Source organism: Hyperoodon ampullatus (assembly GCF_949752795.1).
Source record: "Hyperoodon ampullatus genome assembly, chromosome: 9".
NCBI classification, from domain to species: domain Eukaryota; kingdom Metazoa; phylum Chordata; class Mammalia; order Artiodactyla; family Ziphiidae; genus Hyperoodon; species Hyperoodon ampullatus.
Window position 1 is genome coordinate 93,829,313 of NC_136922.1, and position 23,145 is coordinate 93,852,457.

At 38.8% G+C, this 23,145-nt stretch overlaps 1 protein-coding gene across 1 annotated transcript in view; it reads left to right on the plus strand.

Annotated features, from left to right (window-relative positions):
- Nucleotides 1-2,461: 2,461 nt before the first annotated feature.
- TRIM24 (tripartite motif containing 24) overlaps nt 2,462-23,145 on the plus strand; it is a gene marked incomplete at its 5' end in the record, with an annotated part of 81,710 nt that continues 61,026 nt past the window's right edge. The window contains one exon of the mRNA XM_079711858.1: nt 2,462-2,825. Coding sequence (XP_079567984.1) covers nt 2,462-2,825 — 364 coding nt within the window. The remainder of the gene's footprint in view (nt 2,826-23,145) is intronic.

Genomic DNA, 23,145 nt, shown 5'->3' on the forward strand with positions numbered 1-23,145 from the left:
GGGCAATAGAGAGAGGTGTAATTAAGGAAGAATAAGAGTGTGGATCTCTGTGAAATATTTTTGCAATACATTTGGGAGGACAATATAGAGATAAGATAATTGTGATTAAAAAAACCTAAAACAATAAATTCATTTTCTGGACTTAAAAAACCCCAGAAGCCGTATATATTTGAACAAAGTAAAACATGATTGTTTTAATTACATGAGACCAGGAAGTCTAAGAATATGGAAAATAGTTTTCTCTAAAACTGATTATCCATGATGATTTGAGAAACTGAACTAGTGGGTTGTATTAAATTGCATGGAATTCTCTCCAAACAAGCCTCCCCAATTTACCTCTTATTCTTTTCTTCTCCACTGCCATCATCTGAAGGAATACAAGGCACTTGTCTTTCAGTCTGCTTGAATCCTGTATACCATCTCTACAATGAATTATTAGCATATTAAAAGCATTACTTTTAATACAGAATTTGCTTTCCTACTATATGAAGATTTTCAAGGTACAGTTACAAAAACATAGGGTACAGAGGGAAGGGCATTTCAAAACAAAGGGAAAAGCTTGTGCAAAGCAGGGAAGAGTTAAAATTGCTGGAGCATAAAGTAGTGAGAGCTTCAGCTTGAGAGGTGTATGGGGATGAAATTTGGAGGGATAACAGGTGGGATAAGAAACTTGTTGCTCTGGGTTTCCCTGGTGGCGCAGTGGTTGAGAATCTGCCTGCCAATGCAGGGGACTCGGGTTCGAGCTCTGGTCCGGGGAGATCCCACATGCCGCGGAGCAACTAAGCCTGTGAGCCGCAACTACTGAGCCTGCGCGTCTGGAGCCTGTGCTCCGCAACAAGAGAAGCCGCGATAGTGAGAGGCCCGCGCACCGCGATGAAGAGTGGCCCCCGCTTGCCACAACTAGAGAAAGCCCTCGCACAAAAACCAAGACCCAACACAACCAAAAATTAATTAATTAATTAATTTTAAAAAATTGTTGCTCTAAAGCTTTTCCTGGACCATCCACATCACAATCAGGAGATGCTGCTAAAATTGAATATAAGGAGGGGTCCAAGGATCAACGTCTAAGTAAATTTGCCAGGTGATTCTTACGCAAACTAAGGTTTAAGAAACTACTATTATACAAAATAAATAGCCCTTGAATGTCATTAAGAAGGAAAACTTCACTCTGGAGGCCTATGGAAATTGGATTTAAGGATCTGTTTGGGAAAGAGGCTGCTAGGAGAGGAATAATTTGGGAAAGGTAAGGTCTTGAGGGAGAGCTAGGATGCCTAGAGTTTGCCCTTTGGCCATTTTTAGAGTGAAAATATGTGTAACTTCTGATATAAGTGTGGGGTGGGGTTGGGGGGGGATGAAAAAGAATATTTTAGAATTATTTGGCTATCAGTATTGACATTTATTTCTATTTCTTGTAATGATGCCATGTTTATGCAATAAAACACTTTCAAACAATCTTTATATATTAACTCCTTGGAAAAGGAACCATTTTTATTCACTTAAAAAGCAAATCACTGACTTTAAAAATTAATTTCACCTTTTTCATTGGGGAAACCCTTTAAAAATTCCCGACTTGCAAGAGAACCTCCCCTCTTACTCTTCATGCTCGCAATTCATCAGAGATGAGTAAATTCAGGTGGCAAAATCCATGCCTCCTCCACAACATCTTTTCTACACAACATTCTCCCGTTTTTTATAATTCTTTCCTTTGCTTTTTACTCTCTCCACTTCGTCATCCTTCTACCCTCCCACCATATTTATTCCTCCTACAGGACCCCTGTCTGCAGTAGTAAAATGAGTTTTTCGTAGCAGTTGCTTAATTTGCAGTGTCGGGTAGACACAGTGAGACCCCGCCCCATAGGAGGAGCTAACACAGGCGGACCGAATTAGGTGGTCGATCGTTAACAAATGAACCCTTAATCTTTTTAGAGGAGCTAAACACACACAAAGGCCCAATCAGAGGCCGCGGTTCCAGGAGCTCGGTGGGCGGGGCTGGGCAAGCTACCTCCCACCTCCCAGCCTCCCACAGCGGCCGTCCGAGCCTCGCGGGCTTCCGCACGCACCGCCCCCCGACCAGGCGCGGCGGCTATTGGGCGGCGCACTCCTTGCAGTCGCCTCGGTTGCTGGGAGAGAGAGGGAGGGAGGGAGGGAGGGAGGGGGCGGGGCCTGAGGTGGGTCCGGAGGCCCGAGAGAAAGGCGGTTGGCGAAGCGGACGGGGCGCAGCCTCTCCGGTGCGAAGAGCAGTCCCCACTGACAGATCCCCTTCTTCCGGCCGCGCCACCCGGGAGGCGGATCCCCGGGGCCTGAGGAGGCTTCCTTGGCCCGGGCCTCCCTCCCTCTTCTACGAGTCACCCGGGCGGCCTGGGAGGAGAAGGAGGAGAAGGAGGAGAAGGAAGTCGTCGGGGGTGGCGGCGGGCAGAGAACCCGCTCCTCCTTTCCCGGCAGCGGCGGCGGGGGCAGGACAATGGAGGTGGCTGTAGAGAAGGCGGCGACGGCGGCCGCGGCGGCTTCGGCGGCGGCCGCCGGGGGGCCCTCGGTTCAGCCGAGCGGGGAGAACGAAGCCGAGAGTCGGCAGGGCCCCGACTCGGAGCGCGGAGGCGAGGCGGCCCGGCTCAACCTGTTGGACACTTGCGCCGTGTGCCACCAGAACATCCAGAGCCGGGCGCCCAAGCTGCTGCCCTGCCTGCACTCCTTCTGCCAGCGCTGCCTGCCCGCGCCCCAGCGCTACCTCATGCTGCCCGCCCCCATGCTGGGCTCGGCCGAGACCCCGCCGCCCGTCCCCGCCCCCGGCTCGCAGGTCAGCGGCTCCTCGCCGTTCGCTACCCAAGGTGAGAGGAGGGTGCGGGCGCGGTAGGGGGTGGGGAGCCCGGGCAGGCCGGCGCCCTGGAGCGGCGCAGCGACCCGCTGTCATGTCGCCGCCGCCCGGGGTGCGCGGCGGGGGAGGGGCGAGAAGGGTCTGTGCTGCCGGCGGTGACATGGAGGGCCCGCGCGTTGTGCGGCGTACCGCGCGCCCCGCGAGCAACTTCCACCGGCGCTGTAGACTTGGCTGCGCTACTGCTGCTGCTCCCCAGCATTCTCCCCCCGGGTGCGTGGCCCATGCGACCCGCACTTTTGAAAACCTCTGTCGGAGTCTGCTGTAGTCTGTATCTCGGGTCCTTTGATGACTGCATCTAGTTAACCGCTGCCCTCTGCCTCCCCAAAGCTTTGTCCAGGTCCATATGATCCTAATCATCTCGTATGTACCCATGTTATTTGAGCTGGAGAGGGGGAGGGAGGGATAAAGATGAAGTGATGGTGACTTTCTTTGATGATTGATTACAGATTGGATGCCGTCTATTTTTTGTCTTGCATGTTTTGGGTTATTTACCTTAATGAGCCCCCAGTTCTCTCCTCTCCGATGGGGACAAAGGAACTAAGAGACGGTGTTTTGTTGTTCTTCTCTTTCGGAGATTTTATTTTGAGATTGTAAATGGTAAAGAGAAACAGAACAAAGTGATTTGGGGTGCCGCATTTTCTTGTATTTTGTGGACAGCAGCTGGAAATGTTGAAGTTACTGTTCTCTTTGTGGTGTTTGTTACTGTATAATGAGACTTTTGACAGGTAGTTCCCATTGCTAACGTTAACAGGTTTGAAACACTTAAAGTAAGCACAGTAAATTGTTTCTAGTAGAATAATTGAGGTTTTAAATGTTTATATTGCAAATATTTGAGCACCTCCGTTTAAAAAATACAAAGTAAGTGGAAGTAATTCGTTTTTAATATATACTGCCTTTTTTAAAGGGACTGGTTGATTTAATTAGAGATAAAATGCAGATTAAACAGTTGAGCTAGGTCAAAGAACATATGAAATTGATGCTTTTAAATAGGTTGTAGTGTTAGATTCTTGATTTAATTATGTTAGGAACAGTGTCTAGTTGAGAGAGACAGTTTTCCGTGGGTTTCTCTGTTTCTGCAGGTCTTACCAGGGGAGGTACTGACTGCCCTTTGTTTCTGTTTTTAAAGGATGTTTGTATAAGGAAGAGCCTTGGAAGGTAGAGATAGTGTCTTCCACCAGAGCAAAGAATAGCCATGCATGTGGTGCAGTATAATAAAGATAGATGTCTCCTTCTGGAGTGAAAGGAAGGCATGCTTATTGCTCGTCATAAAAGATGAGGGTTCCCTAGGCTTAGGTTTCCTCTTGTGCAACACAACCCATTGCCTGTGCAAGCATCAACTGCCCCTCTTCACCTTGCCAGGTGGGAACTGGGCCTCTGGAAACCAGTGCAAAAATGTTGACACTTTGGCTTATATTATTACTGGAAGTAACAAACTGCCCTTTGTATCTGACCCACAAGTCTCCTGTCTTCAACCAGCATCCGTGGTAAGCTACTTTGTTAGCTTACAAGTTGGGTGAAATCTTCACGCTGATTTGCTCTGACATGGCCCACCTGTTGGAAAGTTAGTACAGGTGAAACTTAAATTTTAGTTCTTAATTTTTAGACACATTTAAGGGTTTCTTTTATTTATATTTTAAATGATTAAGTGGGCCAGTAGCCAATTAGGAACTAAATTTTGCATAATTCTAGAATTAAGATGTATTGTGTGCCAGGCCATGACATTTAGATCTGAATGAATGAGAACGTGGGTAAAAAAGCTCTGATCCTCAACTCTGAGGCAAGTTTGCAATTATATAGAGTTCTCAAAATGTTCCAGCCTCCAAATATTTTTTATCTTTGTGTTTGTATTGTAAGCAAGTGTTCAGGAAAGCATTTAAATTGGAAGATAATGTTTTTGTTTTTATACTAAGAAAGAAGAAGCCTTTGTTAAATGATACTTTCACATACATCTCTAAAAAATAGTTAGGGCTATCTTCAATAAATTAAAAATACTATCCTGAGTCTTAATAACTTGAATATTTTCTCCCTTCCTGTCTCCTTGCAAACTTATTTTAATACTAGCTGTAACAAAAGTTTAGGCAATATGTTTCAGAACTACACTTGACCCTTGAACAACACAGTTTGAACTGCAAGGGTGCACTTATACACAGATTTTTTTTCAATAGCAAATACTAGAGTAGTACAAGATTTGCAGTGGGTTGAATCTGAGGATGCGGAACTGGTGATAGGGAGGGCCGACTGTAAGTTATATTCGAAATTTCAGCTGCGGAAGCGTCAGCACTCCTAACCCCAAACTTGTTTAAGGATCAACTGTAAATAAATAGGGTTCATTTGATTATCTCTGTTCTTCATTCTCCTAATGAACTTGTGGGTACAGGCATCATAGGTCAAACTACAGTACCTTCAGGAGCTAAGCAAGTAATTGAGATGGAGAACTAAGAGCCTGGGGTAAAATAATAGGGAATGATGGGGAGTGAAAGGAAAGGGGAGCAAACTGTATGCAGCTCCAGCAGATGGTCCTGTGATAGCGCAGGGCCAGGGTTGGAGGATCTTTTATTTATATATATTTTAACGAGAAGTCTGAAGTCTGGATTTCATGTAAGGTTTCTCTAGTATTAGATATTGGCAAGTAATTAAACACACACACACACACACACACACACACGCACACACACACACGCACACACACACGCACGCGCGCATGCGCGCTGCGCGCGACACGACGCGTTCTGTAGGCCAAACAAAACAAGTTTTGTTGAAGCCACATGTGTTGCAATTATACTCTTTTAGATTTAGATAGGGGTTTTCAAATTTTAGCTCTACTAGAATCACCTGGTATGCTTGTTGAGCATCTAGATTTCTAGGCCTCTCACCCCAGAGAGCCCAATATGTCATAGTTGTAGAGTTCTAGAGTATAATCATAAACCCTAGTTTTTTGGGGGGGTTTTTTGAGTTTTTTTTTAGCTCAAGCTGTATTATATTCCAAAGTACAGTTGATCAAAGAGGATTCTTTAGAAAATTAAAAATTCAAGGTGTCGTGTTCTCCACAGTATCAGACCTAGTTTCCCTTTCTATTAAGTACTTTTTGCTGCTCCCTTTGTTATATCCTAAATGAACTTTATAGAAAGCAAGTCTTTTTCTAACATGTATTTTTTACAAAATCAACATAATGGTTTGCCTGTTTTAAAGAAGAAACAAAGCTAACTTATAGCAACAAACATATAATTTGTAAATGCTTAGACACAATTACACTGGCCACCAAGCCTCCATTGAGAACATTGGTTTAAACTTTTGTAAGGCTACCAGTTGGAAGTAATGAGGGTGAGTGACCACAAGCTAAAGTTGGTTTACTACCTCAGTCCTGACTTTCATTTTCTTAGTATGCAGTGATGTCCAGGAAAGAGAGAAGAACTTAGAAAACATTTTCTTTAGGTACATATTGGTACATGAAGTCAGGAGACAAACTGATCTTGGAGAAATGTTACAACATTGTGCAATATTTTGTAGTGTGGATGTACTGTTCAGCCAAAGAGGAGCAAGCTCTAAGAGCTATTTTTAAAGAATACTGAGAGCACACTTTTGAAAGGGGTCAAGGGAGAGTAAAATATGAGTCCATCAATTCTCTTTATTAACTGGCAGTCTGTAAGATATAACTATCAATTCTGGGAGCTGATTTCTTTTGGTTCTTGGGGAAAAGTATTAACCACATTTCGAGTACAATATATAATGATAAAGGATTTAAGATTTAAGATCTGTATACAATATTCACCTGTTGATGGAAGTTACTATTGATTTCAGTTTGGGGTTGTTATGAATAAAACAGTTATAAATATTTGTAGACAAGTCGTTATGTGAATATGTTTTCATTTCCTTGGGTAAATACTTAGAATTGGAATTCCTTGTCTGTGTCATAAGTGTATGTTTACCCTGGTGTACCATTTTGCGTTCCCTCCAGCAGTGTATGAGAGTTCCCGTTAATGTCCTCACTAATTTGGGTGGTGGTAGTCTTTAATTTTAGCCGGTCTAATATGTTTGAAGAGGTATCTCATGATTTTAATTTTCATTTCCCTGATGCATAATAATGGGCATCTTTTCATGTGCTTATTGGCTATTCTTACTTATTTTTGGTAAAATTTCAGTTTAAGGCTTTTGTAGATTCTTAAAACTAGGTGATTTGGCCTGTTACTGAAAAGTAAAAATTCTTTATATATGTCCAGTTTCCTGGCGCTCGTCTACATACATATATTGCAGGTATTTTCTTCCACTCCTTTTGCTTGCTTGTTCATCTTCTTTTTTTCTTTTTTGTTTTTTTGCTGCACCATGCGGCATGTGGGATCTTAGTTCCCCGACCAAGGATCATACCTGTGCCCCCTGCATTGGAAGTGTGGAGTCTTAACCACTGGGCCACCAGGGAAGTCCCTCATTTTCTTTTTCTTTTTCTTTTTTTTTTTAACTTTCTATTTTATTTCGGAGTATAGCCAATTAACAGTGTGATTGTTTCAGGTGCACAGCAAAGGGACTCAACCATACATATGCACGTATCCATTCTCCCCCAAACTCCCCTCCCATCCAGGCTGCCACATAACATTGATGAGTTCCCTGTACTGTACAGTAGGTCCTTGTTGGTTATCCATTTTAAATATAGCAGTGTGTACATGTCCATCCTAAACTCCTTGACTATACCTTCTTATTGATGGTGTCTTTTGAAAAGCTGAAGTTTTAAATTTTATCTAGTTTATAATTTCTTTTTCTTTTATGGTTAGTGATTTTAGTGTTCTAACAATTCTGTGCCTACTCCAAGTTTACTTAGATTTTTCTCCTGTCTTTTCTTTCAGACTTTTATAGTTTTAGCTTTTATATTTAGATCTGTAATATATTTTGGGTAATTTTAGTGCTAGGTAAGGATTGAGGTTCATGTTTTTAACCGTATGTTAAAGCACCATTTATTGAAAAGAGTACTTTCCCCATTGTATTACTTTTGGCATTTTTGTAAAAAGTCAGTTGAACATATATGTATGGTTCTGTTTCTCTACTCTCTGTTCTATTCTATTGATCTGTTCATTCAGTACTAATAATGTTTTTTTTTTAATTTAGCTTTTTAAGCAGATTTTGAAATTGGACAATTTTGTTCTTTTTCAAAATTGTTTTGACCCTTTAAAGTCATTGCATTTCTTTACAAGTTTTTAGAATCGAATTATCAATTTCTACACAAAAGTCTGCTATAATTTTGATTGGAATTGCATTGAATCTAGATATCAATTTGGGGAGAATGATCTTAACGATATTGACTGTTGCTATCCATGAACATGTTTTATTTCCCATTTATTTAGATCTTTAATTTCAGTACTCTTATAGTGGTCTTGGGCAATTTTTGTGAAGTTTATTCTAAAATATTTTATGATAATGTTCTTTAACAATATTGAAATTGGTGTTTTAAAATTTTTCATTTCCAATTACTTGTTGCTAATATATTGAAATACAATTGGCTTTTGTATATTGATTGTATGCTACTCTCTTGCTAAATTCAGTTATTAAATCTAGTAGTTTTTTGTAGATTCCTTAGGAATTTCTACATAGACTATCATGTTACTTGCAGGTAGTTTTACTTGTTTCTTTTCATCCTTTATAATTTGTGACATTTTCTTCCCTTATTACACTAGCTAGGACTTCTGGTAGCATATTGAATAGAAGTTTAATTTCAATATTAAACGAGAGATGACATCCTTTTTCTTATTCCTGATCTTAGGGGTAAAACATTCAGTCATTCACCACTAATATGTTAGCTTGTTTGTTTTTTATAAATGCCCATTACCAAAATTAAGAGGTTCCCTTCTATTCCAAGTGTACTGAAGGTTTTTTTTTTATCATGAATGAATGATAAATTTTGGTCAAATGCATTTTCTGTATCTATTAAAATGATCATATGGTTTTTCTCTTTTTTTTTTTTCTGTTGCTGTGGTGAATTACATTGATTTTCAGATGTTAAACCAGTCTTGAATTCTTGGTGTATACCCGCCTTGGTCATGATGTATTATCCTTTCTGTGTACTTCTGGATTTGAATTGCTAACACTTTAAGGGTTTTTTTTGGGGGGGGGTTGTTTTTCTTCATGGGGAACATTGGTGATTTGGTTTTCTTGTGTTTTTATCTGATTTTGGTATCAAGGTAATACCTCAAAATGTGGTGTGAGGTTTTCCCTCCATCTCTATTCTCTAAAAGAGTTTTTGTAAAATTGCTATTAATGCTTCCTTAAATACTTGACAGAATTCACCAGTGAATCCACCTGGACTTGGAGTTTTCTTTACGGGGAACGTTTTGATTAGGAATTCACTGTCTTTAATAGAGATAGGGCTATCAGATTTTTTGTTTCTTCTCAAATCCATTTTGGTAAATTGTTTGAAGAAAATTATATGATTCAGCTAGTTTGTACATTTACTGGCATGAGTTTGTTCACAATATTCCCTTATCCTTTTAGTGGTTTCAGGAATTGAATGATGTCCCCTCTTTTGTTTCTATATGTAATTCATATTTATTGTTTTTCTTGCTTACTATTACTAAGGGCTTATCAACTAACTTTTGGCTTTGTTAATTTTATTTATTGTCTCTGCTTTAAAGGTACAATTTTTTCTCTAAGCATGTGTTAGCCACCTCAAACAAATTTTGTGTCATGTTTTTATTAACATTCCATTAAAAAATTTTTAAATTTTTCTTGTGATTTCTTCTATGACCAATGGGTTGCTTAGAAGTGTGTTAATTTATAGGTATATGGGGGATTTTCTAGATAGCTTATTTCATTGTAGTAAAAAAATTCTCTGTAGGGTTTAAATCTTTTGAAGTTTACTGAGACATTTTATATTCTAGCATATCATCTATTTTGGTGAATGTGCACTTAAAGAATTTAAATTCTACCGTTGTTGGGAGTAGTGTTCTGTAATTAGGTCAAGTTGGTTGATAGTGTTGTAAAAAAATTATATTTTTATTGTTTTTGTTGTTGCTAGGTTTGGTTTTTTGTTTGTTTTAAAGCTGTACATATTTTAAATTTATTTATTTATTTTAGGCTGCGTTGGGTCTTTGTTGCTGCGTGCAGGGGCCACTCTTCATCGTGGTGCGTGGGCTTCTCATTGCAGTGGCTTCTCTTGTTGCGGAGCACGGGCTCTAGGTGCACGGGCTTCAGTAGCTGCGGCACGCAGGCTCAGTAGTTGTGGTTCACAGGCTCTAGAGCACAGGCTCAGTAGTTGTGGCGCATGGGCTTAGTTGCTCTGTGGCATGTGGGATCTTCCCGGACCAGCACTCAAACCTGTGTCCCCTGCATTGGCAGGCGGATTCTTAACCACTGCACCACCAGGGAAGTCCCTTTGTTGTTGTTTTTGTTTTTGTCTGCTTGTTCTATCAGCTATAGAAAGAAGAATGTTTAAATCTTCAATCATGATTGCTGATTTCTCTCTTTATTCCTTTAATCCAGTTAGTTTCTGCTGTAAGTATTTCGAAGCTTTGTCTTACTGATGAATTGCCTGCCCTTTTTAACACTACGAAATGTTCTTCTCTATCATTCATACTACTATTTCATGACCTATGCATTGTCTTATATTAACATAGCTACTAGTTTTCTTATATCTTTGCGTTTAAATTGTTTATTTTTCCATCCTTTTACTTTTTTTTTATTAGTTTCTGCTTTATAACAAAGTGAATCAGTCATACATATACATCTGTTCCTACATCCCTTCCCTCTTGCGTCTCCCTCCCTCCCACCCTCCCTATCACACCCCTCCAGGCGGTCACCAAGCACCGAGCTGATCTCCCTGTGAGCTGATCTCCCTGTGCTATGCGGCCGCTTCCCACTATCTATCTACCTTACGTTTGGTACTGTGTATATGTCCATGCCTCTCTCTCGCTTTGTCACAGCTTACCCTTCCCCCTCCCCATATCCTCAAGTCCATTCTCAATTAGGTCTGTGTCTGTATTCCTGTTTTACCCCTAGGTTCTTCATGACATTTTTTTTTCTCAAATTCCATATATATGTGTTAGCATACGGTATTTGTCTTTCTCTTTCTGACTTACTTCACTCTGTATGACAGACTCTAGGTCTATCCAACTCATTACAAATAGCTCAGTTTCGTTTCTTTTTATGGCTGAGTAATATTCCATTGTATATATGTGCCACATCTTCTTTATCCATTCATCCGATGATGGGCACTTAGGTTGTTTCCATCTCCGGGCTATTGTGAATAGAGCTGCAATGAACATTTTGGTACATGTCTCTTTTTGAATTATGGTTTTCTCAGGGTATATGCCTAGTAGTGGGATTTCTGGGTCATATGGTAGTTCTATTTGTAGTTTTTTAAGGAACCTCCATACTGTTCTCCATAGTGGCTGTACCAATTCACATTCCCACCAGCAGTCCAAGAGTGTTCCCTTTTCTCCACACCCTCTCCAGCATTTATTGTTTCTAGATTTTTTGATGATGGCCATTCTGACTGGTGTGAGATGATATCTCATTGTAGTTTTGATTTGCATTTCTCTAATGATTAATGATGTTGAGCATTCTTTCACGTGTTTGTTGGCAGTCTGTATATCTTCTTTGGAGAAATGCCTATTTAAGTCTTCTGCCCATTTTTGGATTGGGTTGTTTGTTTTTTTGCTATTGAGCTGCATGAGCTGCTTATAAATTTTGGAGATTAATCCTTTGTCAGTTGCTTCATTTGCAAATATTTTCTCCCATTCTGAGGGTTGTCTTTTGGTCTTGTTTATGGTTTCCTTTGCTGTGCAAAAGCTTTGAAGTTTCATTAGGTCCCATTTGTTTATCTTTGTTTTTATTTCCATTTCTCTAGGAGGTGGATCCAAAAGGATCTTGCTGTGATTTATGTCATAGAGTGTTCTGCCTATGTTTTCCTCTAAGAGTTTGATAGTTTCTGGCCTTACATTTAGGTCTTTAATCCATTTTGAGCTTATTTTTGTGTATGGTGTTAGGGAATGATCTAATCTCATACTTTTACATGTCCCTGTCCAGTTTTCCCAGCACCACTTATTGAAGAGGCTGTCCTTTCTCCACTGTACATTCCTGCCTCCTTTATCAAAGATAAGGTGACCATATGTGCGTGGGTTTATCTCTGGGCTTTCTATCCTGTTCCATTGATCTATCTTTCTGTTTTTGTGCCAGTACCACACTGTCTTGATTACTGTAGCTTTGTAGTATAGTCTGAAGTCAGGGAGCCTGATTCCTCCAGCTCCATTTTTCGTTCTCAAGATTGCTTTGGCTATTCGGGGTCTTTTGTTTTTCCAAACAAATTTTGAAATTTTTTGTTCTAGTTCTGTGAAAAATGCCAGATGTAGTTTGATAGGGATTGCATGGAATCTGTAGATTGCTTTGGGTAGTAGAGTCATTTTCACAATATTGATTCTTCCAATCCAGGAGCATGGTATATCTCTCCATCTATTTGTATCATCTTTAATTTCTTTCATCAGTGTCTTATAATTTTCTGCATGCAGGTCTTTTGTCTCCTTAGGTAGGTTTATTCCTAGATATTTTATTCTTTTTGTTGCAATGGTAAATGGGAGTGTTTTCTTGATTTCACTTTCAGATTATTCATCATTAGTGTACAGGAATGCCAGAGATTTCTGTGCATTAATTTTGTATCCTGCTACTTTACCAAATTCATTGATTAGCTCTAGTAGTTTTCTGGTAGCATCTTTAGGATTCTCTATGTATAATATCATGTCATCTGCAAACAGTGACAGCTTTACTTCTTCTTTTCCAATTTGGATTCCTTTTATTTCCTTTTCTTCTCTGATTGCTGTGGCTAAAACTTCCAAAACTAAGTTGAATAAGAGTGGTGAGAGTGGGCAGCCTTGTCTTGTTCCTGATCTCCTGATCTTAGTGGAAATGTTTTCAGTTTTTCACCATTGAGGACGATGTTGGCTGTGGGTTTGTCATATATGGCCTTTATTATGTTGAGGAAAGTTCCCTCTATGCCTACTCATCTTTTACTTTTAACCTTTATATTTAAAGTGTGTCTCTTGTAGAAAGTGTATGGTTGTGTGTTGCTTATTTATCCAAGTTGTAAAATTTTGCTTTTAATTGTTTAATTCACTTACATTTTAAGTAATTTATTAGTATGGTTCAGTTTAAGATTACCATCTTTTTATTTATTTTCTCTTTGTTCCTGCTGGGCCTCTAGTGTCTTTGCTACTCTCTCAATCCCTTAGCAGCTGCTCTCTGGTAGACTTCTGGTAAGTCTCACTCTGCACATGCATGGTAGACTTCAGCCAAGAATTTGGGGAAACCCTACATAGACTATTGGCACCCTTCCTCTCTGCAGTTCCCTTCTCTCCAGTGCTTATCTGTTTCACAGCCCAAATTTTCCTCTGGCTCCTAAGCTGTGTTCTGCTGAGCCTCTAGTTCCCTGTACCATGGTCAGGATATAGTTCCCAGGCAAAGAATCAAGATATTATAGGGACTCGCTTCCTGAGTTTATTCTTCCCAGTTGCATATAGTTATTCATGTCAGGCAAGCTTGTCTTGGTACTAGTTTCTCTGTCCTGGTGAAAAGTTTATGTCCGAAGACCATTTTTTAATCACACTGCACTTTTGTCATATACTCAAATGTGGGTAATCAGCAAACTTTGGTTCTTAGATCCTTAGATTTGTCCCTTTAATTTTTCTTAGAGACCGCACCAATTTATCACCTAGATGCACACATCTCTCGTGGCTTCCTGTTACCTTGACCCCTTTCTCAAATTTTACATGCATTTTCAAGTATGCACTAGACCTAGTCTCTAAAATGGGATGTGTGCTGCATTATGAAATAAAATTCTAGTGAGGTGAGGGAAAACATTAGAACTTATTTGCATAAATTAAGCTGGAAGGTACTTGATGTGTAGATTGTTGTGGTCACATGAATAAGCATGTTAACTGGCTACACTGCACATATTGTACACAAAGTATCCTGAGGGAGGAGTCAGGGCTGCTGCAAGTCCAAAAGGTACCTTTGTGTGAGTTAGAAATAAGCGTGGCGTATGTAGCCCCGGGGAATACATGGCTTAGCAAATGGAATGCGAATAATCCTCATTTGCCCTCTAAAATTAGGCAGTCCCTTGTGCTGTATCTGAATGGGTCTCCCCTCATCTACCCACCAATTTTAAGTGTGCTTAGAGCCCTGGAAGATTGGGACCTAGAACTAGGAATAAATCTTCTCATAAAAGAAAAGAATAAAACTATACACAGCTGCCCTGGAGGTGATGGGATTTCTCTACTGCAGACTCCGTTGTGTTTTTTTTTCTCCCACAAATTGTAGCACAATTTGGATAAGTAAGTTTATGGATTTTCACATCTGTTTTTAACTAAAATGACAGTCACAAGATTGAAGATCATGGTAGGCCATTACCAGGACCCTAAGTGAAGTTAGAGTCTAATCTCCATTCCTAGAGAAGTTCCATATGGATGCCACTCAAAAAATCCCCTCGAGGGGGCTTCCCTGGTGGTGCAGTGGTTGAGAGTCCACCTGCCGATGCAGGGGACACAGGTTCGTGTCCCAGTCCGGGAAGATCCCACGTGCCACGGAGAAGCTGGGCCTGTGAGCCATGGCTGCTGAGCCTGCACGTCCGGAGCCTGTGCTCCGCAGCGGGAGAGGCCACAACAGTGAGAGGCCCGCGTACTGCAAAAAAAAAAAAAAAAAAAAAAAATCCCCTCGGTTTCAGCAGTCTGGAAAGTCCCTAAATTATAAGATGTAGGGCACATGTGCAATAGCCATAAAAAATGATCACCCCCCACATCTATGGTCAATTAATATTCCACAAAAGAGTCAAGAATATACAGTGGAGAAAAAGTCTCTTCAATAAGTGGTGCTGGGAAAACTGTACAGCTGCATGTAAAAAAAAATGAAATTAGAACATTCTCTTAATGCCATATACAAAAATAAATTCAAAATGGATTAAAGACCTAAACATAAGACTGGATACTGTAAAACTCCTAGAGGAAAACATAGGCTGAACACTCTGACATAAATCGTAGCAATATTTTTTTGATCTGTCTGCTAGAGTAATGGAAAAAAAGCAAAAATAAACAAATGGGATCTAATTAAACTTAAAAGCTTTTGCACAGCAAACGAAACCATAAACAAAATGAAAGTACAACCTACAGAATGGGAGAAAATATTTGCAAATGATGTGACCGACAAGGGATTAATTTCCAAAATACACAAACAGCTCATACAGCTCAATATCGAAAAAACAAACAACCTGATCAAAAAATGGGCAGAAGACCTAAATAGACATTTCTCCAAAGAAGACATACAGATGGCCAAGAAGCACATGAAAAGCTGCTCAACATCACTAATTATCAGAGAAATGCAAATCAAAACCACAATGAGGAATCACCTCACACTGGTCAGAATGGCCATCATCAAAGAGTCTACAAATAATAAATGCTGGAGAGGATGTGGTGAAAAGGGAACCCTCCCACACTGTTGGTGGAAATGTAAATTGGTACAGCCACAGAACAGTATGGAGGTTCCTTAGAAAACTAAAAATAGAGTTTTACCATATGATCCAGCAATCCCACTCCTAGGCATATATCTGGAAAAGACGAAAACTCTAATTTGAAAAGATACATGCACCCCAATGTTCATAGCAGCACTATTTACAATAGCCAAGACATGGAAGCAACCTAAGTGTCCATTGACAGATGACTGGATGAAGAAGATGTACATATATACAATGGAATATTACTCAACCATAAAAAAGAATGAAATAATGCCATTTGCAGCAACATGGATGGACCTAGAGATTATCATACTAAGTAAAGTAAGTCAGAGAAAGACAAATACCATATATCACTGATATGTGGAATCTAAAACATGATACAAATGAACTTATTTACAAAAAGAAATATACTCACAGACATAGAAAACAAACTTATGGTTACCAAAGGGGGAAAAGGGGGGATAAATTAGGAGTTTGGGATTAACACATACACACTACTATATGTAAACTAGATAAACAGCAGTGTCCTACTGTATAGCACAAGGAACTATACTCAGTATTGTGTAATAACATAATGGAAAAGAATCTGAAAAAGAATATATATATATTTTATATATATATATAAAACACTGAATCACTTTGGTGTATACCTGAAACTAACACAACATTGTAAATCAACTATACTTCATTCAATTAAAAAATTATAAATTGATTCTTTTTTAAAAAGTGATCCCAATTCTAATTAGAAGTGTAGAGATAGTTCCATTTAAGTCTGTAATCAGGGTTGGGTACTGTTGGCTTGGTTCTTACCCAGTTTAGGAAAATACAGAAAACTGAGCCCAGAGAAATCAGGGCTGCTCATATTTAATGACTTCTTCAGTGTTTTGTAGGGGGATAGATACTTGTATTCTTGACACCTGAATATGCAGTCAGTGGTGGATTAGCACGCAAGGAGATCCACGTTCTATAGAAAGCTTGTAACCTTTGCTGCCTCATTTTGTGTTTAATTTTATCAGGTGTATGGAGTTGATGGAGTTGTGATTTTTCCCACCAGGCTTAAATTACTTGAATCTTTGAAGTCTCATATTCAGCTGTGATAAAGATAATGCTAATTTTGCAAGCATAGCAGCATAGAATGGCAGAACTGATCCTTTATAGGCTCTTCATCAGTCTTATTATGAAGTTGACAGCAATGATTAACTAGGTCTAACAAGAATTGGGCCTAAAAGTTTCAAAATTAATAAGAAGACTCTTTGAAATTGATTGACGTCCTCTATGTTAATGAACTGTGCCGTAAGTGTATACCACATCTTGAACCATTAGCCAGTAACGGTATGAAGTTTTCATGATTAGCAATACATTTAAAAGCATTTATTTCATTCTTTAAAAATATATTTATGTGATTTACTATGTACAAGACACACTAGTACTTTAGCACATGTACATAATAAATATATATGTAGGGTGCATGTTCAAATATTTGTTTAAAACAACACGTGAACATATAAATATCAGCCTCAGTGTTTTTGCATGTTTATCTAGTCTTTAAAAACATTTTTCAAATTCTCTTCTTTGAAGTTGCAAAACAACCCTATTCCTCAAAGAACTACCGGAAGATCTTTGATTATGGATAAATAGTCTCCCTGGGATCTCTTGACTATATATATTCAGCATTAAGCATAACCAGGAAGAGAGCCTATAGCACATGAGATTCTTAGTGTCTGTCTGTCTCTGTACTGGTATATGTTGATTTATGTTTCTTCCTGTCCTCATCAATCTTCTAGACTTGCTGTTCAAGTTCTCCCACTTCCCTCACCCTTCCTTTTTGGTCTCCTTGTTGTCTTCCCTCTGTTTCCTTCCCTTCTACTCTTGGAAAGTAGAGTGTGGAGATCACCTAGGACAAACCTTTAGGAATTTTTTTTTTTTTGGCTGCGTTGGGTCTTCGTTGCTGTGCACGGGCTTCTCATTGCAGTGGCTTCTCTTGTTGCGGAGCACGGGCTCTAGGCACGCGGGCTCAGTAGTTGTGGCTCGCAGGCCACAACTATTTTGGTAGAGAGATAGAAGGGAAAACCATATTGGGGTGGGTGGGAGGTAAAGAGATATAGATGGAAAAGTTTACCAACTCTGTTAAAAAAAACAAAAAACAAAAAAGTTTACTTCTGAAGGGAGGGAGGAAAGGGATAAGGCAGTACCTGGGGAGAAAAAAATAGGAGTTGAGGAATATTTCTTGTTTATTTTTTTGTGAATAGGAAAGGCTTAAGCATGTTTATTTATTATTTATACAATTATTAAAGGTCACTCTTCATTTACAGTTATTACAAAATATTGGCTATATTCCCTGTATTGTACAATACATCCTCGTAATACTATCTTACACTCAGTAGTTTGTACCTCCCACTTCCCTATCCCTATATTGTCCCCCACCCCAAGTGGTAACCACTAGTTTGTTCTCTGTATCTGTGAGTCTGCTTCTTTTTTGTTTTTTCACTAGTTTGTTGTATTTTTTTAGATTCCACATATAAGTGATATCATACAGTATTTGTCTTTCTCTATCTGACTTATTTCACTTATTAGCATAATGCCTTCCAAGTCCATCCATGATGCTGCCAATGGCAAAATTTTGTCCTTTTTTATGGCTGACTAGTATTCCAGTGTGTGTGTGTGTGTGTGTGTACACACACACACACACCCCACATCTTCTTTATCCACTCTTCTGTTGAAGGGCACTTAGGTTGTTTCTGTATCTTGGCGATTATAAACAATGCTGCTATAAACATTGGGGTGCATATATCTTTTTGAATTAGTGTTTTTGTTTTTTTCAGATCTATACCCAGGAGTGGAATTGCTGGGTCATATAGTAGATCTGTTTTGGGATCCAGTCAAGTGAGCTATTGAATATACAAAAGAAGAGATTTGTGAGTGTGTGAGCTTCTGAGAAGGCAGGGTAGGATTGATCCAAGGCATGGTGGAGAGCTTAGTGACTGGATAGGAGAAGAAACATTTTCTTTATTGTGAACAGGAGAGAAGGCAAGAAAAGGCATAAATATAGAAGGTTTCTTCTCTGTGTGTCCTCAAAGTGGGTGGCATTTCCCAGTAAAATGTAGTATGATTACAGACCATGTTTGCTGCTAGAGATCAGAATTTATAGTGATACCTGTATGCATTCTCTGAAGCAGCAGAGTGTTTCAGGGTAGTGCTACTCAATGTGTGGTCCACAGTCTATTAACATGGGTCCGAAATGAAGCAGAGTTTGCCACAGGAAAGTCTGGGGGAGCTAGGACAGCCTGGTACCTGAGGTTCTTGGAAATATTCAGTGAAAAGAACAGAGCCCCACGCTGAGAAGAAACTGCTGCAAATAAACACAAGTTGACTAGGATAGGAATTTAGGGGTTAAGAAGAGAGAAGGTTCAGATACATGTGGGAAGGGGGACTGGAGGAGGCAGATTTCAGAAAATATTAGAGAAGTGGTTACACTAAGGTACCATAGGTTTGAATACTTTGTGGTAAAAATGTAAGAGGAAACCTTAGAACTCTGAATCTAGGAAACAACCTCTACATAGGAAACTTCTCTTATAAATACAGGAAAATCCCTTAATATGAATTATGGAATCTACTGTGGTTTTACACCATTCAAAGATATTACATAAGAAAAAAGGACAATAGCCCTCAATAATAGATCTAAAGAAACTGAGATAGCATTGTACCTAGGTCTTAAAGTAGAGATATAATGAAACCTATTTCTACAAATAAAACAGTATGTTATGTAAAAACAACATAAACCATAATTACAAAAGTTTAGAAATGAGTTGGCTGTGCTATAGGATGTCATGAAAAGAAAAACTGACAGTTAAGGAATAAAATTAGAAGTATTTCAGAAATGAAAATAAACCAGAAAGTTCTTGAATGAATAGACACTCTAGAAACTACCATAAAAGAAGTAAAGGATGGGGGCTTCCTTGGTGGCGCAGTGGTTAAGAATCCACCTGCCGATGCAGGAGACATGGGTTCAAGTCCTGGCCCGGGTAGATCCCACATGCCGCGGAGCAACTAAGCCCGTGCGCCACAACTACTGAGCCTGCGCTCTAGAGCTCGTGTGCCACGACTACTGAGCCTGTGTGCCACAACTACTGAAGCCTGTGTGCCTAGAGCCCGTGCTCCGCAACAAGAGAAGCCACTGCAATGAGAAGCCCGTGCACAGCAACGAAAAGTAGCCCTCGCTCGCCTCAACCAGAGAAAGCCTACACACAGCAACGAACACCCAACACAGCCAAAAATAAAAAATAAAAGTAAATGAATTTTTTTTAAAAAGTAAAGGATGGAAAAAGACAGATGAAAACAAATCAAACAAGTAGAGAAGGAGATCAAAGAAATTCATAGAGAAAGTGACAAGATCTTATATTCACATACCCATAAATAAATGGATGTTTATAATATGAAGAGTGCTAAAACAACAGAACAGAAAAAATATTACAATCCGAGAAAATGTTGAAAGGATGATAAACATCTATATTAAAAGGGCTTAGCATGTGCCTAGTAAAATTGAAACAGAACAGGCACCACTGAAACGTGTTCTAGGGCTTTAAAGAAAAAGAAAACACTTTGGACAGCTATACAAAAAGACTACATCACTTATAATGGAAAGAATGTCAGGTTATCATTAGACTCCAACATCAGCATTAGGGTCCAGAAGACCGTGGAGTAAAGATTTTAAGATTTTCACAGAAAGAAAACGTGAGTTGAGACTATCCAACCAACTGATTTTCAAGCATAAAGACCACGTGTAAGAACTTAGCAAGTATTGTTCTTATGTACCCTTACTAAGGATACCAGATTTTGCTATATTTTCTTTAAATTTCTCATGTTAGTATACTTAGTTGTTTTTTTCTGACCCATATGAGTAAATTGTAAATACCATGACCCTTCAGCCCTGAACATGTCAATATGTCTCTGAAGAATAGAGATTCTCTTTCTATCTCTTTCTAAACACTTAAAAGTGTTTTTAAGCTTTATTGAGATAAGATTAAACATACAGTAAGCCTCACGTATTTAAAATATACAAGTTGATGAGTTTTGACATATGCAAAGATAATCTTGTATGTAAGCACAGTATAGTTACCAAATTTAGGAAATTTGCCAATGATACAACACTGTTATCTAATACGTAATACATATTCAGATTTTGCCAATAGTCCCAATATTGCCTTTCAACAACAACAAAAAAAACCCAGTTGTGGGTTTTTTTGTTTGTTTGTTTTTGTTTTTGGGTGGAGGGGATGTTGTGAGGATCCAAGATACAGATTGCCAGCACATTCCATAGAATACATTTGTGGACGAGTTCCAAAGACTGGATCTCCAACAAATCCCTCTGGTGCAGCACCAAAGTTCAAGCCTTCGCTGTGCCTTCTCCACCAAAGTCTAATATCAGCCCTGGAGGGAAAATACTTCCTCGGGCGTTCTGTCTCAGCCTTAGAGGTAGTGGCTATTATGCCATATCGTATCATATCATGTCTGATATTATACCTGTATTCTTTAGAGTTCTCTCTATGTCTTACTGACCAGTTCTTGTTAACCCAATTCCTTCATGTGGTTAACAATTATGTATATTAAACTTCTTTTTTCAAACTCAATGTATGGTTTCTCTCTCCTTATTGTAACCAGACTGAAGCAGCATTTTGGGCATAAATGATGTGTCCTTTTCAGTGCTTTACCTTAGGAAGCCATGATCTCATTCTGTCCCATTATTATTGGTGTTGGCTTTGATCACTTGTTTAAGGGGGTGAATGCCAGATTTCTCCACCTTAAAGATGTCTTTTCTCCCCTTTGTAATTAATACGTAACATCCTGAGAGGTACTTTGGGATCTGTGTGAATATTCTGTTCCCAAAAACTTTTTTGATGGGCATCCACTGCTGATTCATGCTTTCATCAGTTATTACTGTGATGTTGCAAAATGGTGTTTTTTATATCATTCCATGCTTATCGGTTGATCATTTACTGTTTCAGTGACATTTTCCTTTTCCATTTATTTATCATTATGGGCTTATGAATTTTTTAATTTAATATGTTATAATCCATTTCTTTAGTTTTTTATTTTGATAATCAAATTGTTCCCATTTGGGTAGTACAAATCCTGCAAGTTGACATCTTGTCCTTTGACACAACCCTGTTGATTTTTGAACACTTCTTACTTTCTGGCAAAACAAAGAGTTTTTAGATTCATCTCATGTTGTTTGTATACCAGCCTTAGTTGTTCCTTCAAGTATCCCCAATTTCTTATTTTGATAAAGTCCAATTTATCTTATTTTAATTTTCCTTTTGTGCTGTATCTAAGAGATCTTTACCTAACACAAATGTTTTCTCCCTGAAGTTTCATAATTTTAAGTTTTACTTTTAGGTCAATGATCTATTTTCAGTTAATTTTTATATGTGGTATAAAGCATGGATCCAAGTTCATTTTACATGTGGATATTTTAATTTTTCCACCACTGCTGCTGAGAAAGCTATTCTTTTTGTAACGCACTGCCTTTGTCAAGTGTCAATTTAATTGTCCATGTATGTCTGGATTTCTGGCCTCTCTGTTCTGTTCCATTGATCTATTTGTCTTTATGCCAGTACCATGCTGTTGAGTCTGTATATTAATGTCGTATGCCAAGAAAACAACAGGGAAGATGTTCTGCAGGGAATTCTTATGTCTAACTGTAGAACTGAATTTAATAAGTGGGAGAAAGGGTGACAAAGTAGTATGTTCTTGTTATATGCTCTGACAATGTAGATATATTACAGTTATTCAGGACCTTAAGGAATATAGTTCACATAAATCTTTCCTGAGAAAGCTATTAGAGAATAAATTTCAGACAACCAAGAAATGATTTAATAGACTCATTGATTGCCTTATAGAAATTCACCAGGGCATCAAAGAATATTATTACTTTAAATAGATGCTGGGGGTTGCAGTGCAGAGATGGTATGAGAGGAAGAAAAGAGCTAATTTCTATATTGTTTATACTAGGGAATCAACAGACAGTATTTAAGAGAGAACTAAGGTTATATATAGGTATTCACATAAAAAGGGACCATTAGGACAAAAACCAAAACCTTTCTAGATACCAAAAGAAATATGGAAGGGGAAAAAACGAACAAAGGAAATAAACACAGTGAGATCATTTATATATTCTCTCTGACAGAATTGAGACCATATCAGGCATATCATTAAATGAGCTTAACTGGCTTCTTAAGAGAAAAAAGTATTTTCAGGTTAATTAACATAGCGAAAGCCACCTCTGTGCTCTATGCAAAAGATATAACCACAAAACTGAAAGACTCAGAAAAGTTAAGAATAAGAGGTTAGGCAAAGATATGCCAGACAAATGAAATAAGAAAACAGAGGTCACTATTTTGATGTTGCACAAGGTAGAACTCAAGCTAGAAATCATTAAAGAGGTAACATTATAAGGTTACAAGCTGCAAGTCTTAATGAAGATGTATTATTGGATACATGGATATTAATGACAACTTGGATTTTTTTAAAACAGTTTCAGGAGAGTCAATAAGAATTAGTAAAAGAAGACTTAAAATCTCAGTTGAAGATAGGTCAAGTGGACAGAAATTTTATAAGGCTATTTAAGACCTAAATAACACAACCAAAAGGAGGATCTCGTGGCTGTATATTGCATATGGGAGAATACACCATCTTTGAAAAAGCGTGTGGAGCATTGATGAAAAAATGATTTTTTGTTGACATATAAAGAAAACTCTCCAAAATTTCCCCCCCCAAATAGATATAGCATTTTTGGACTAAA